The 15,394-nt window shown below is 39.5% G+C and overlaps 2 protein-coding genes across 2 annotated transcripts in view; one reads left to right on the top strand and one right to left on the bottom strand.

The window, feature by feature from the left end:
- Positions 1-1,211: 1,211 nt before the first annotated feature.
- On the bottom strand, positions 1,212-8,655 carry LOC117302451 (caspase-3-like). Its single transcript, XM_033786405.1, has 9 exons — positions 8,539-8,655; positions 7,563-7,713; positions 6,784-7,081; positions 6,560-6,657; positions 5,445-5,612; positions 4,855-5,071; positions 4,155-4,376; positions 3,801-3,910; positions 1,212-2,889 (listed from the first exon to the last, which is right to left on the bottom strand). Exons 2-9 carry the CDS (start codon positions 7,692-7,694, stop codon positions 2,779-2,781), a joined length of 1,356 nt encoding a protein of 451 aa, XP_033642296.1. The 5' UTR covers positions 7,695-7,713; positions 8,539-8,655; the 3' UTR covers positions 1,212-2,778.
- A 4,106-nt stretch (positions 8,656-12,761) lies between these two features.
- The window catches only part of LOC117302751 (guanine nucleotide-binding protein subunit beta-1), a 28,926-nt gene continuing 26,293 nt past the window's right edge, over positions 12,762-15,394 (top strand). The window contains exon 1 of the mRNA XM_033786771.1: positions 12,762-12,926. The gene's annotated coding sequence lies outside the window, so the exon portion shown is untranslated. The remainder of the gene's footprint in view (positions 12,927-15,394) is intronic.

Raw genomic sequence — 15,394 nt, 5'->3', positions numbered from 1 at the left:
ACCGCCAGCTGATCAATAGCAAGATTAAGTTAACATAAACTTTAATGTACTCACCACTTTATCACAGAATATAGTCACGACAGTTGGAGTTATCCACAGAATATTCGGCTGCATCTTTTCTTGGTGTTTACCAACCGCAGAAGTCCCATTCCTCATTGTGTCAAAGTGATGATTCTAAGCTGACATAAAAGTGACAAACACGATAGTATTTTTGAAGACTCCTCCATGAAAATGTTGAATATTAATTTGGTGGGGTGGTCCTGGGCATCCTTCAGTTAAACCATGGAGCTTCAAAACACGATTTTTAAAGCTTTAACTCAGTGGTTAGACCAAGCTGACGCGGTGTAGGCCTACGTACTTGTCCACTTAGTTACACGGGCATGACAGTTCGAGTTTTGTGCACGGGAAGACGAAGATGAAAAACTTCTCTCCTTCTCTATCGTTGCTGTCTGTATAACGCAAGGCTTGTCTCACACAGTCTAAGACAACTAAACAGTTGGAAGACACCTTTTTTGCCCAAGCCACTGGGCAAATGAACAAAAGTCTTGGCAATTGACACATTTCGAAGAGAGCAGACGATAGCTTCTTGTTTGCACAACACACGCAAAATGTCGTCTGCTTACGAATTATGCACGTTTCTTTACTGTCGGTGTCGTGCAGGTACCAGACCACTGCACGTGTTTATTGACTTTGTACGCTCGTTGCATAGGCAGATGAGTGTCAATACACTGAACAGTGAAAGTGAAGGTGCAGCCGACAACTCGGACCAATCAAGACACAGGAAAGCTGACGTCACTGCCGTTTATCCAATGAAATCATTGTATCATGAAATAATTGGTTCTAGCTAAAACCAGCACTACATGTACCTGTCTTTATCCTTGTGGACAAAGACAGGAAATACAGGGAACCAGTCTAATAGCATTTCGCACTTTTTATTTAAATGGCCCATAATATTGAGGAACAGCTTATTTTATTTCAGTTTCCTGGAAAAAGCTGTGATTGATAGCGAAAATGGGCGAAAGGGTAAGTTCATCTCAAGTGTAACTAACAATACTTTTTTTCAAGGAAAGTGAGAGATAAAAAAATTAACTTTTTACAAGACAGAATACTGGAAAATCTAGAACCCCAATGAAAATGACATTTTGTGCAGTCATAAAAATAAATAAAACAACAAAACAATACAAATAAAACTCCTGTTTGTAACATTCTGATATGTTTTTCATTTTTATTCACAATTAACTTCAGGACAGACAATAACAATGGACAATTTCAAGTAAGCCATTTTCTATAGTCTGTAAACAAGAGACATGTATCCAGTTTCGGCCTAAACATAACAGGGCTCAATTCCATAAAGCCTGTAAGCACAAAACCTTGCTAACCACAAAAAGGTATTGCCTAGCAGACATAGGTTACCAGCCAAAATTACATTAAGTTTACATTATTGTGACTGCGATTCAGCGATTGGGACACTCAATGTTTGCTAAGCAGAGAAACATTTAGAGCAGTATTTATGAAATTGGTTCCTGTGATGGAGGCGATGCCCAGGAAAATCTGTCCCCGGAGATTTTGTTCCCCATATGGGAAATAAACAAGGCCATGAGTATAATGATTCAACAGAGGGCGCTATCAGAAAAAGTTAGTACACAGTTCGCCATATTGGGGACAGAATCTCCTGTCACATCGGAGTTGGAACCATAACCCAAACTTTGAGATGGTTCGAAATTAAACATACATTTAATAAAATGAATGCAAAAAAATGTACAATATGAATTTAAATTGAATAATTGGTATAGACTATGGCCTATGGGTAAAATGTTACTCATTATAACGATAAAAATTAATGAGATGTATTGCTCTCCAATACAATGGTTGTGACCTTTGACCTGGCTAACCTTACTCCAGTCATTGGATTCCAGGGAAAGGTTAACTCTTCTAACAGTAACACTGTGCCAAGTATCTACAGCTATTAATCATTACAGTACTGTATTAGTATTAAAAGGTACCTTAAAAACTAGTAACATTATCAGACAATACATGTTTTTACGCTTACGCCATGCTAGTGTGTGCAAAGCACTGTATACTTGTTACCCTCTCGTAAGGCCGAGTCACACTGCAGGAATAACAAAAACGATAATGATAACGACGCAAAGAGAAAGCATTCTATTGGTTGAGTTGCTCCATGCACAATACGCCCAATCGAGGGCCCAATCGAGGGCGTGCACTTTCAACATTCTCGTTCTGTTCACGTTACCAAGGCCTGTGTGACCGAGCCTTTACTTAACTCACAAAAGTTTGCCCCGAACCATGTGACACAGCAACTGTCTCTAGTATGAGAAGTTCAACTTGAAGAGGTCCTTTGTGACAAAGCAAGTCATTGTACCAGATTTTATAATAGAATAATAATCGGTTTTCACATAATGTTTCATCTTAAAGGCGTCTCAGAAACACACAAGTCCGATGGGCTTGAGTCTGGTGGGCTTGGGCGCTCGACGCTCACACCCTCAACTCCAAGTTAGAAATGGCTTAATGTATAAATTCTGGATTATATAGGAAATACATTGATAATATCTACACTACAATTTAGGGTATTAAATGGGCGACCTTGGGAATGAGATCTTTTCTTCCACGGTACAAAACAAAGCTGTGACGTCAAATTCGCTTTGTACGAAGCATTGACAGCACTTTGTCACATGTCGGCCACTTTGTCGGGTAAGTTGGGTTTCCGTCAACAAGAACATGCACAGTTACTTAGCACAATTATTCTTTGGGGGGGGGGGTCTATTTGCCAGGGTTGAAGAAGAGTTTCTTGCGCAGCATTGTGACAGGAGCAGGTATCTGTTTGTTCTGCCCGGAGGATGACTCAAACGCTTTGGCAACTTTGTTGTTGACCTGGGGATGAAAAAGATAGAATCCGTCAAGTAAACATACCTCCATCACGACGTGGCCATCAATGTCTGATTACCTTTTTCTACAGTGACAATGGCAGTTCTATTACTCATTCATAAATACCCCAGACAGTTTCTCTACTCCTATTGGTGAAGAGCGCGTCACGTGGGGGTGTTTAAACAGTTGATAATGACCAGTGTTTATAACCGGTTGGCTTCCACGTGTCAGGCGCGCAAGTTTATCACGCGGAACGCAAATCATAGCTATTAGTAACAGCGTGTCATCTACTTTTAAGCGCATGCGCGTAATCTATTTCTAAGCGCGCACGCGAATACACAACCCACGCGCAACAGACTCTTCACAAAGTGTCTGTAATTGTATTTTTTTACGTTTTTTAACAAAAGGGCATTTATGAATGGGAATAAAAGAGTAAGGACTCCATCTTAAACGTCCATTTAAAAGCTTGCAGGGTCGTTGCCGTGCGCTAAAGGCGTATCACACGGCGATTCGACCCTGCCGGTTTTAAATGGCTGTGTTACTCGTCGCTACCCTTTTATTTCCTTATTTAATATAAAGGGATCAGCATACTCCCAACACTGAAACCTCAAAAATAGGAACACCGGTTTTACGAGTTCACAGATAGCACTGCAAAAAGTCATGCAATTTCATGTACGCAAACGATGCGTGTACCGGTACATGTATGTTTAAGATAAGGTACAAAAACCACTGTATCCTGTAGAAAATATACAGTAACAAGAAAATGGCACTCTCTTTTTGCAGAACTTGTTCAATCATTTGCTGTCTCTTATCAGAAATGGGAATGATCTGCAGCCTGTAATCTCAAAAATCTAGACAATTCCATTTAAACAGTTGGCAGAAAAGGATCAGACTATATGAAAATCTTTGTTACTCACGATTGTCATCATGGAAAGTAAATCTTCGCTGTGTGCATGCTGGAGGAAAACTTCCGACAAGGCCTGTACGAACCAGCTGCCGCGCTCAGAGTTACGCCACGACACAAAACCTGGCATCAAAGATAAATAGGACAGTTCTCATCAATAATAATAATGATAATATAGTCTTACAAAGGGCCCGGCAGCCAATTTCACAAAACGCTATGATTAATCCTATCTCAAGTTAGGACGAGTAACTCTTCCTAACTTAGAAGCGGTTCAATGCGTCCTAACGTCTACGGATACAGAACTTAACTCGTCCTAAGTCCTAAGATTAATCATAAGTTAGAAAGAGTTTGGTAAAATCAAAATCACCTGGCACTGTTGCAAAAGCAAGCAGCATATCACTCTGACTCGGTAGTTTTGCTTTCAATGCGTTAGAGGCATCAGTAGTGTCTTCCAATTCTCTGCGTAACATCTTCTGAGCCAACTCCTCATCTGTCAAGGACGATATGGAGTCGTTAGCCGTTGCCGTTGTGGGCATCGAAGCTGATACAGCTTGTCCATCGGTTGCCTCTATTCCAGAGTCAAATCTCTCTGTAGATGGAAACACAATATTACACATGAGACTTTACAGACATGGCTGAGTGGTTTAGAGCATCAAACTCAAGTTCTAGTGGACGAGTCAACAGTGTGTGGCTTCTAACCGGTGTTATTAAGGGAACAAAAGGGTAGCGACGAGTTCTTAAACGGCCGTTTAAACCGACAGGGTCATTGCCGTGTGATAAAGGCGCGAGCCGAAGGCGAGGGCCTTTATCGCCCGGCAACGACCCTACAAGGTTTTAAACAGACATTTAAGAACGAGTCACTACCCTTTTGTTCCCTTAATAACACCGGTTAGAAGCCACACACTGTTGACTCGTCCATTCATAAATGCCCTTTTGTTAAAAAACTTTAACAAAATACAATCAGGCAAGTGTAGCCCTGCACCTTGAAGTGGCAACCCGACCTTGTGACGTTAAGTGATCTCTCACAATTTTTTTTTTTTTTAATAAAACAGTTTTAATAAAATTACCTCCTCTACAAGCTTGAAGAAAGAACAGTTTGGGTTTCCCGGCCAAGGATGGGCACTGCCTTCCTTCAAAATACCCAGTGATATGTTCGATCTTAACGACTCTCTCATCGACACCGTAAATAGCGCCCTCGATGCCATGGCTCAGGACTGCCAAGATAAAGCCATCAAAGCTTTCGTGGTTGTGGGTGGACAAGTCACGTATAAATTGCTGTATTTGCTGTAGATGAAAGGATGAAAAATAAGGGAATTATAATAGAGTGGTTTGCAAAGCAGCAAGCTCAAATCTTTCTGTATTCTGAAGTTCTAGACACTTTTGCTGCTCAGTAAAATCAGAGCTTGAGTCCGGTGCTTTTACCCATTCAGCCACGCCATGCCATGTGCATCATGGTCACAACATAATTTGGTATGATTATACAATAACAATAACAATTTTTATATCATTTGTCAATGTTGAACTTTTTTGTTTCAAATAGTGATATCGGCAGTAGCTATAGTATTTCAGTAATATCGATATCTTTATGGTCCTCAGCGATTTACAAAGCAGCAAGCTTGAAACTTTCTGTATTCTAAACTTCTAGACACAAACTCACCTCTCCTGTCTGATCTTCCCTCTCAATTACATTGAACCCGAGCTTTGTAAAGACATGTTTAAGATTTCTGCCGTCGATGTTGGTCCCCTTTCGTGTATTCATCGTTCTGAAGTGCTTGTTGTTAATGATTGCTGCGATGCCTCTAGGCTTGGATTTCATCGTATACACCTGAACAAAAAACCATAACATGTTCATGGGATTTGATGAGGCATTGCAAGGTGAGGTATCAATGTATTTTTTGGGTTTGCGGTAACACAATAAACTTGCTGGGTAGATTTGAGAACTTGTCTCAAATATTGAATCGTCTCAACAGTGAATTGAATTGAATTGTCCTGCTTTATATTCTACTATCCAGTATAGGAGATTTTTTTTCAGAATTCTGGAGACTTCTCTTCTACCGCAGAGTAGATTTTTTGTAAGTTGAGAGACTTCTCAGTTCTGAAAAGAACTGTCCTGCTTTTTAGGAGACTGATGATGACTAGAGCAAGCTAGTTGAAACGTTGACACCATCAAGAACTCACTCCACGGTAGTGAAGTTAATAATGATGATTGAATAACGGAGTCCCAGGCAACATTTCATGGAGAAACATACATTAAGCACACAAAAAAAACTAAACCACAACAAAACTATGCTTACACGTACAACAATTTGAGTTACGTTATGTTGGGCTTGTGGTGTTTTTCCTGGCTGGACCAGAATTTTAACCATTGTTTCTATTGTATATTTTGCTTGTTGTAAAGTTTTTGTGCTGTTGTGGTTACTCCGTTAGTCTTTATTTAAATTTGGCTGTTATTCTATTTTTATTATTAATTAATGTTATTATATTAAATATGTTTTTATATTTTTACATTTTTAATTTTTAATGTCTATGTAGTTGCTGGGCACCTCTGGAAAACAGTGTTTTACTGAGAGGTTTCCCCAGGGCAAAGAAGAAATAAATAAATAAATATGTACGAAAGTAAGGTTACCAGTCATAATACCATGTCAAATACACAGTGGGCGACTGGTATCATGCCTACTTTGCTCAGCAGAAATTGTTAGGGACTGTTTTCTGCTTTGGCATCTCTATGAAACTGGGCACTGGTTTTGGGGGTCCACAACTCTGTTAACTTACCTGATCTGAATCCTGTGAATCGTTTGTAGCTTCTTGCATCTCAATATCTGTTAATACGGCTGGGCTGTTTCCGAGCCAAAGTTGGGTTTCTCCTTCAGCTAGAAAACACAACAGCCCAGAATATAAAAGAATAAAACATCACTACATATATAATTAACTTAACATTGTGCACACGTATGCTGCATGCAGAGGGTCAAAGGGAGTACCAATAGTCATTTACTTACCAGATGGAGACGCAATCACAGGTTGTCCAACTATGTGTTCTCTGACATCCATGGGTTCTGACTTCACCACGTCCCCTGCGGGACCAGCGGAAGAATCAGTGGGCTGGGAGACGAGACGGTCGTATCGGTTGTTCACTCTAGATGGGCCGGTCGATGAGCTCGGATCAAGGAGATCGGCTAAAATGCCTTGTTTGTGTTGCCTTAGTGCCCAGATGAAGGCATCAAAGGCATTCGGCCCACGTTTCTCCAGGGCAGTCAGGATCATCTGGTTCATTTTCCTTTTTGATTTCCCTTCTGCCTGTAAAGGGAAGAATAGTTTCCAGAAAGCAGATCTTAAAAGGAAGGATAACCTTTGGTATTCACTCTTTTTAAAATAAATGGCAATAAAATACGCTTAGTTACAAACCTGCATACAGCAGCGTTTGATAGTATAAAGCATTTTGAGTAGTCATGTGTTCATGGAAAGAGGTAACAATTTTTATGTCCCATAATTTGTATCTGAGAAACCAAGTAATACTTCTCAGATTGTGTGTTCCTACTACTAGGGATTATTCTTCCTGCGTGGACACATTTAAATATATTGCAACTACGTGCACATAGCAGAAATCCCAGTTTTTTTAACAGGTGCGTCACCTTTTTTCGTTGCGCAGTCAGGGTGTGTCACCTATTGCTTGCGCAGTCAGGGTTGCTGCAAAGTATATAATGTACAGTCATCAATCAGTTTTCAACCAATAGTCAAATAATCTATTTATAATAATCAAATATGAATATAATTTTACCTCAAAATCTTCATAATCAGCAGGATCGAAGATGTTTTTTTGAACGAGACCATCAAAGACATAAGCAACGTCTAAATCCTGAACAAGTCGAACACGATGTTTTCGAAGGAGGTCTTTATGAGCCTGCTCCATGTTGTAATGCTCTCAACAGCTGCAACACACAAGAAGGATATATAATTGTATTATTATTTGACCAGTTCTGGATCACTTCTTGAATTTACACTGTTTTTTGTTGCAATCTCTTGAAGATCTTATTATAAAAAAAAATCACTAATTTTTACCAAAAGAAATGAATGGCCTAGACTTAATTTGAGTAAATGAGATATTATTTTATAATATCACAAGGAATGTAAAAGTGATGGCAGGATTTGGAAACTTTTCCCTTAACACTCATAAAACAACAGTGTCATCATCAGTCAGTTCAGACTCAGTGCGTACATCTTCAATCATTTGATTTGAAGGCTGCACTTTACACAAGGAAGAAGAAGAAGAAGTATGACAATGTCATGTTTGTCGTTGTTTGTTAAATGTTATTATTTTATTTTTATAAAACTTATTTATTTATTTGTTTTGACTTTTGGCATGTTAATTATGTAGTTTATAGTGTAGGCCCATTTGCTTGGTGAACTATAGTACCAACTAACTACTAACTATTAGTATTACGACCATACGACTGTCAAAACTTAAATATCAAAGGAGTACAGCGGGATCCGTACAGCGCACCATGCAATGGAATGGGCCAGTGGCACGCCACTGTTCCTATTCCTGATCCGTACTGAAGACTTCAGTCATGTCACCATCACTGATTTGTCAGTGAACTGAAAAGTACGATTTGTTGTGTGGCCCGGGTGGAGGAGTTACAAATTCTGATGATTATCGCAACTATAAAACACATTGAAATTACCACTTAAACGTGAAATTCCTAAAGAAGAATCAGTAGAACACATATATAAAAATCGGTTAATACTGTGCTTACCTTAATCTGAGATTTCTCTGAATTCAGCGTCTAAAGAATTATCGCAAAAAACATTTGCAGGAAAATTGTTGCAATAACAGATCGACAAGGTCCCAAAACCACGACTAGATAACTTACACACTTTGATAAAGTGGGTGCCTGACATTGGTGCTTTGAGGTCGAATGAGGTCGCTATTTATTTTGCTCCATTACGTCATAATGTGCGGAAGAGAAAAAATCGGACCGGGGAACGAGGATCTTTTCTTCACCTTGTTATGGCTTGCCTATCAATGATTTCAGATGCAAGTGACTCTTGAAGAAAGTGTATTCCATCTAGATGCATGTACCAATGGTCCTTTCTTTGGGGTTTGGATGGATTGGGGGGGGGGGGGAGCCCGCTCATCTGCCACGCCCCCGCCTTTCCAACAACAACGCATGCATAATTATTCTTCATGACTGTGATGCATTCCACAGTAAGAAATCTGGAATGGCGCCCTCTCCCTCTCCCTACCGCATTGCCCTCGGACCTGCCCGCCCCCCCGACCCCACCCGCACACACGCCCATCCTACCTCTTTGCCTGCCACACCCATCATACCTCTGACCCCAAATAAAAGCTGTAGAATCACCTACTTCAACTATTATAGCGTGTTCTCTATAATTATCATTATTGTTAGTTTCTTATTTTCAATCAATCAATTTTATTGGGGTTTTTTGTTGAGAGAAGATTTCAATCTCGTGAATACAGTCACACCGAGAAGGTTATTGACAAACATTTTCGCCTAGTAACAGTCACTGGAATTTGACTGGGTAACTTTGTGTTGAACAAAGAAGCATTGTTTTGTTGACGAGAGCAATGTATTACTATAAAGAACATTGTCATATAACCAGCAGTCACTGTATGAGATAGTTGGGGGTAGCTGTGCCTGGGAAGTGGCTGAAGGTGGGGGGGGGGGATCCCCTCGGCTTCCGTTGCGCTGTTTTTCTTTTCTTTTTCAAATTAGTGGAACATTCAAGTGTAGTTAACATTGATATTGCTTCCAACTCTCACCGAACACGAAAGTGTAGAAATAAATGAGCAATAAAAATCATTATGTGAGTTGAATATGAATGCACAATATAATATACAAATAGGCATATCCAATAAACAAGGAAATAATTATTGACAATTATTATTATAAATAAATAAAATAATAAAAATAAGGAGGAGGCAGGGGGCCCATGCCCCGAACCATTGCCCGGTGCCCACTCGACAATGAACCATTAATACATTGGCTCAAACAATAAATGTAGATCAGAATGAAAATAAAAACGTGAAAATAAAATAATACTTAAAAAAAAAAAAAATCCACCGTAATCAAATAATGTCTTTGCCCAACCTCCTGCCTAAAAAAACTGAATCATAATTCATATGCAACATTTCAACTGTTTTTGAATGCGTTCGATTATTGATTATCACAATGTTTTCTTGTTTCCATTATACAAAAACATAAATCAATTGAAACACACACAGTTCAAATGTGTACAATAAAGTCCACCTTTAATAATACAGCGTTTTACTTTAATTTCACCTCCCAGCAATAATACTACATTATTTGTATCCCTAAACAAATACAACAGTCGAGATGTGTGTTCTTTATGGCTGTCACTTTTGCATGTAAATATAAATGAGCTAAATTTATACCAAAATTGTAGCAATGCATGGCAGTAATACACGCATTTCTCTTCTCCGTGCTGATATTACCCAAACCGCACCTCTATCCCCAACCACACATCAATTCACTGTTCAAAATTAATAATGTTGTCCTTGGCAATTTCATTTCTCATGCAACGAATGCCAACCGATTTTAAATTCTATATTTTTTTTAAAAACAAATCGGATATGAAAAGAATGTCTGTTTTCCGTATGAGCATCAGATTCATGCCCACTCCCTTCATCATCGTGGTAGAGTGAATCTATTTTTAGACCGTCTCATGTCTATTTTTAAGTCGCTTCCAAGGCGGCCAGGCTAGGCGCGGAACCCTCTTGTGCAATGCAACGGCTAAAAATATTCCGCGTCTAAAAATAGCTCGTCATTGCAAAATGAACGCCAGTGCCGTAACAGCACAGCGAGTGGAGAGCAAGAGGGGAGCCGACAATCATTATGATCGTGACCCAGCCAAGAGCCCATCGTTTTCATCTGATTAACGGCGAGAGGAGTGTTGAGGTATCACGCTGCATTCGCACACCGGGTGCTGTCCATGGTGTCTATATAATTTAGGAATAGTAAAGCCTACCTTATATAATCTGAAACTGTGAAATCGCTTGACGCAGTCGTTTTTGAAAATTTTAGTCAGGAAAAATGAATGAATAATAATTACAACCGTACGAGGATAGACAAACCCGTATTTAGCGTATAGTCTCGGGAATGTATTGTTCGACCGCTAAGGAATTTATGTTCATGGCGTTCTACATCAGTTTACTCGATCAGTTTCGTCATTCATTTTGCCGGAGCCTATAATGATAATCGTGTTCTTTTTGTATCATAAAAAAGAGAGACACGACTCTAATATCCAGGTTAACAAACAAAGGAAACCAAGGGGGCCAAAAAGAGGGTAATCATTTTCCAAAAATGTTCAATCCTCCAAATATTTTACTACCTTTCCCTTTAGTGCTTACAACCTGCAATCTTCGTATCCAAGGCCATCAACGCCGGGCGTGATCTCTACCACGATGCAAGGACCATTGTGCGCGCCCGCGCCGCCAGTCTCCTGCCATGACGTCACCGACGCCATGTTGGTTATATGATTGCTTGCACGTGTAGCGTGCGTACTCATAACTGAAATGCAAGTTTTTATTTTGGCCATTTTCAAGGTAGGCCTATAGTGATCTATCTCTATTTACAAAACCCCGATCACACTGCGAGCGTTAACAGATCAAAATATGGACCAATGCCCATTGACGTCACGCCGCCATCTTGGAGGTGAACCACAACATCAACTGGAAACGCACATCCCATCTGTTTCGGTTGATTGACCATTGGTTAAGCACATACCAAAATAATGACCGAAACAGTTGTTGGTTATGACCGCCAAAACGTACGCGCGGCACACAAGATGATCCAACATTCTTTTGGCTAAGGGTGCCCTACTCAATTACGTCATGTGCACGTGTCTGCTCAATAAATAAAAAAACTTTGAAATGAAATGTTGAAGCTACCACCGTGAATTCAGCGAGCTGGCGATAAACTAAGGCCCTGGTACTGCTTGAACGCGCGCTGGCGCCATGCCACCTTCCAAATTAAGGAGCCATGTGATTTGACGGGTAGTGTACACGCATGATGCGTGAGGGAGGTATCTGGGTTAGTTCATAGTTATAGACCCAATCATACACTGCACAACGCTATTTGGTACTGACCAGGAAGCTATCGTCAAATAAATTATCCGCCTCCTTTTACCTAGTTGTGAGGGCGCTGTTTGACAGTGTGACGTCATAATTATGCGATATTCCCCATAATATCTGGATGATCATAACATAAACAGCCCCTTAATAATCCGGGGGGGGGGGGCGAATACCGCCGGACCCCAGTTTTAGCACTCAGCTGAGTATAATTAACGTGACTGCATTGAGTCATATTTCTTTTGATGAATACAACTTCCTTTAAAAATGACTTTACCGGTTGTCCTTTTTTTTGGCGGTTGTTAAAACCATTGAGAGGAATGAAAATTAATAACTGGGGTGGGTGGGGGTTGTCAAAAGGAAGTTGTTCAAGTCGAAGGGGTGGGGAAGAGTGTTGCTGGGCAGGGTCACAGAACTTGACTAGATGTTTATCCCCACCCCTCCACCTTTACTCCCCGGAATAAGCCCCTCCCCTTTTAAACACTTTGTGGACAAACGCTTAACCCGCCCATCCCATCCACCTGTCACTTTGTAAGAAAAGTATTTTGTGATAAGCTGAAAATCTTGAGAGCCAGGAAAGCAGATTAAATCATGCGATGTTTCCCAATTTTTTTGAAACAACGTTTGAACAAGTATAACTAAGTATGAAAACGATTGAAAATCAATATCAACAGTTTCAGGAACTTCGGCAACCAAAATTAAAACAAAAACATTATCATAAACTACACCACGACCTTCCCCTCCTCCCTGGTACATGTCTGACGTAACGCGCAGGTACCCGACAGCATACACGAACTGCACGAAACCGATGGCAAGGTTGCAGTTCACTGAGTAATGTATAATACCAGGCTAGAGAACGGGTTTCCTTGGCATTTTGGAATGGGCACCGCACCCTGAATGCTACGGCCATTACTGGAAATAGTGAGAGAAATAAAAAATAGTGGACTAGGCTGGTTGATCTTCTTTAAAAAACGATTCTGGATTGAAAACGACTAAAGGAGGTACTAAAGAGTGACCACCGTAAATTAGGGGGTAAGTACTGGTCCTCCCGAGGGCTAATTTTGACGAAGAATGATAAAATTGAGGCCGAAATTGTGGAGATATTTTGTTGGCGATTCGACACTGGGCCTGGTGACGAGCGGTTTAGGCGTGCCTAGGCACGGAAATAATCTGCTGTGTTGTTGTCGAGCCGTTCTTGACAGTTATTGTGCCTTCTTTATTTGCAACATTATTACCAAATATGCATGAAAAACCCATCCAAACTAAACATCTGGCCATGTGTTGATGTCTTACTGAGGTGGGCCTGCCTGGAGACGTTATGTGATGTCTGGAGTAGGTGAATGAACAGACCCCTTCACCCGGCGGTCTTTTTTCGTAGTGAATGCGGAAGCCATTTTGATTTTACAACTGACTTTGTAACTAGACTGCCATTGTGTTTCAATGTTTGTTTTTCATTCACCGGCCCGTTAAGAAACAAATTTCATCCACTTTGAAGAGCTCTTTTATTGAATAACTCTTTAGTATTTGATTAGTAATGAAGTGAAAACCAGTATTATTATTTTATGTAGGAGACAAACCAGGGAATATGGGTTAATGTGCAAAGAGGGTGTGGGTGTTTTGGCCAACAATACAAAGTGAGTTTTGTTATGTGGCTTTATATCTACACTATCTTATTATTTATGCTCAAATTTAAAAAAACAATACATTTGCAATTATTTTCTTCATATCAAGATGTGAAAGAGAATAATTTGGACATGGTTTTAGCTTTCAATGGTAGTCTCAATACAACAAGGCAGAATTTTGATGGCCCTTTTTGATACATTGTTCCCTAAATAATTTTGTTCACATACGTTTGTGGGTCAACTCAAGTTAAACCGAGACATCTTCGCTAGTTTTGAAGGTAATTTTGAATGAATGTACACTGATCGGGTTTCATATGTCATTTACTTGTATGAAATAGTTAAATGAATAAAAAACTGAAAAGTAAACTAAAGACAAAGTGTATTAGCAAAGTGTATTAGCCTATTATTATTATTATAAACTTCATTATTGTTATCTTGCTGATAGTTAGTAAAACCTATTGTTTTGGGTTGTGTACACAATGTACGATAAACAATCTCCTCTACATGGTTAAGTTAAAACTTATAAAAGTATACTTTTCTTCAGTTCTAGTTACAAGTCTTTTTTTCCCAATTTGTACGTTCAGATGCGAGACAAAGGTATTTACAAAAGTACAGTCAACCCTTGTTATAAAGAGCACTGATGTTACAAGGTTCTGATTCTAAAGAGCACATTATCAAGTCCCAAAATTTCACATCTGCTTTGTGTTTCTTTGATTTGCTGCCTTCATAGAAAAACGTCCATGTAATGTATTTAGGCCAGTCTCAGCGATCTTCTTGTAACGAGAGTTGACTGTATTTTTATCCAGTAATTAAACAATTTATAAATGATATGTTACTGAATAAAGTGGTGGAAATCCTCCCCAATTACCTTGTTATGTGTCATTGTCTTTATTTTGTAAAATTTCACTCATTGTTGCATTACTACTGCAAATTCGTTTTCTGTGTATATTGACATGGAATACCGAGGTGGTTGCCTCCAGTACAGTGCTGCATTCTCCCTTTGTAACACTGGTCCGCTGGCCAAATAACAATTGAAACACCCGAGGACCAGTCAAAATTCTTTCCCAAGTGGTCTGATTGGTTAGTTCAGTATTACAAAACAACCATATTTTGTGAACATGTACATACAGTGTAATATACAATATGGACAAGTCAACAAGCTGACAGACTAGAGAAATGCCAAGCTAACTAGTCGTAGTGGCTAGGCTAGTTACTGAAAAAGGTAAGGGCAAACCCTGCCCTCATTTCGTCCTTCCAATAGCTGTTCAGAGATATTCCGTTCAGGAAATGAAAAAGAAAAAAAAAAACGTTCATCATCATTCCAGTAGAGTATTTAGTAAATAATTATTCATATAGCACACAAGTTTGCATAATGCTAAACTAAATTGTTTCAATTCCATCAAGACCAGGCCTGGAATTTAAAATTTTAGAGTTGCAGGGCTATTTTCAAAGGGGACTTCCATTGGAAAATCTTGAAGTCTTTGACCAAGTTTTTAAAGGGCACAAAAGACAATACCAGGGGAAGCGGAGGCCATGTCCTCTATCTAACAACAAGCATCAGACACAGTCAGAGAGTGAGTAGTTATAATGCATGTACCTGGTTTGGCCAAACTTAAAATACAAGTGATTCACTTAATCTAAACCAAAACTAGTTACTTCAAAGATAACAGCATAGAGCTACTTGCTATTCTGATACACAACTATTTTTGAAAAACGAACCTATTGTCTTACTTTTACATGTTCTTCACTACAGTGTCTGCTCATTACATAGTAGCTCTCAACAACAAAACGATAAAGCAAATTTAAAAGCTGATTAAAAGCATCTCGTTCAACAGTTTAGTTTCTATTGTATTTGTGCTGTTGGAAGTAGTAGTATTT

This window comes from Asterias rubens, chromosome 18 (genome assembly GCF_902459465.1).
Source record: "Asterias rubens chromosome 18, eAstRub1.3, whole genome shotgun sequence".
NCBI lineage: Eukaryota > Metazoa > Echinodermata > Asteroidea > Forcipulatida > Asteriidae > Asterias > Asterias rubens.
Note: the sequence above shows the minus strand (reverse complement) of the source record. Positions and strands in the feature narration are given on the sequence as shown.

What these genes read in the sequence shown, in the direction of transcription:
- LOC117302451 (XM_033786405.1), bottom strand. Translation starts at nt 7,694, where the DNA reads ATGGAGCAGGCTCATAAAGACCTCCTTCGAAAACATCGTGTTCGACTT. An exon ending in TCTTCAAGCTTGTAGAGGAG is followed by an intron (nt 4,377 to 4,854) that starts GTAATTTTATTA and finishes TTCCATCTACAG; the next exon opens with AGAGATTTGACTCTGGAATA. An exon ending in TGCTTTTGCAACAGTGCCAG is followed by an intron (nt 3,911 to 4,154) that starts GTGATTTTGATT and finishes CTTTGATGCCAG; the next exon opens with GTTTTGTGTCGTGGCGTAAC.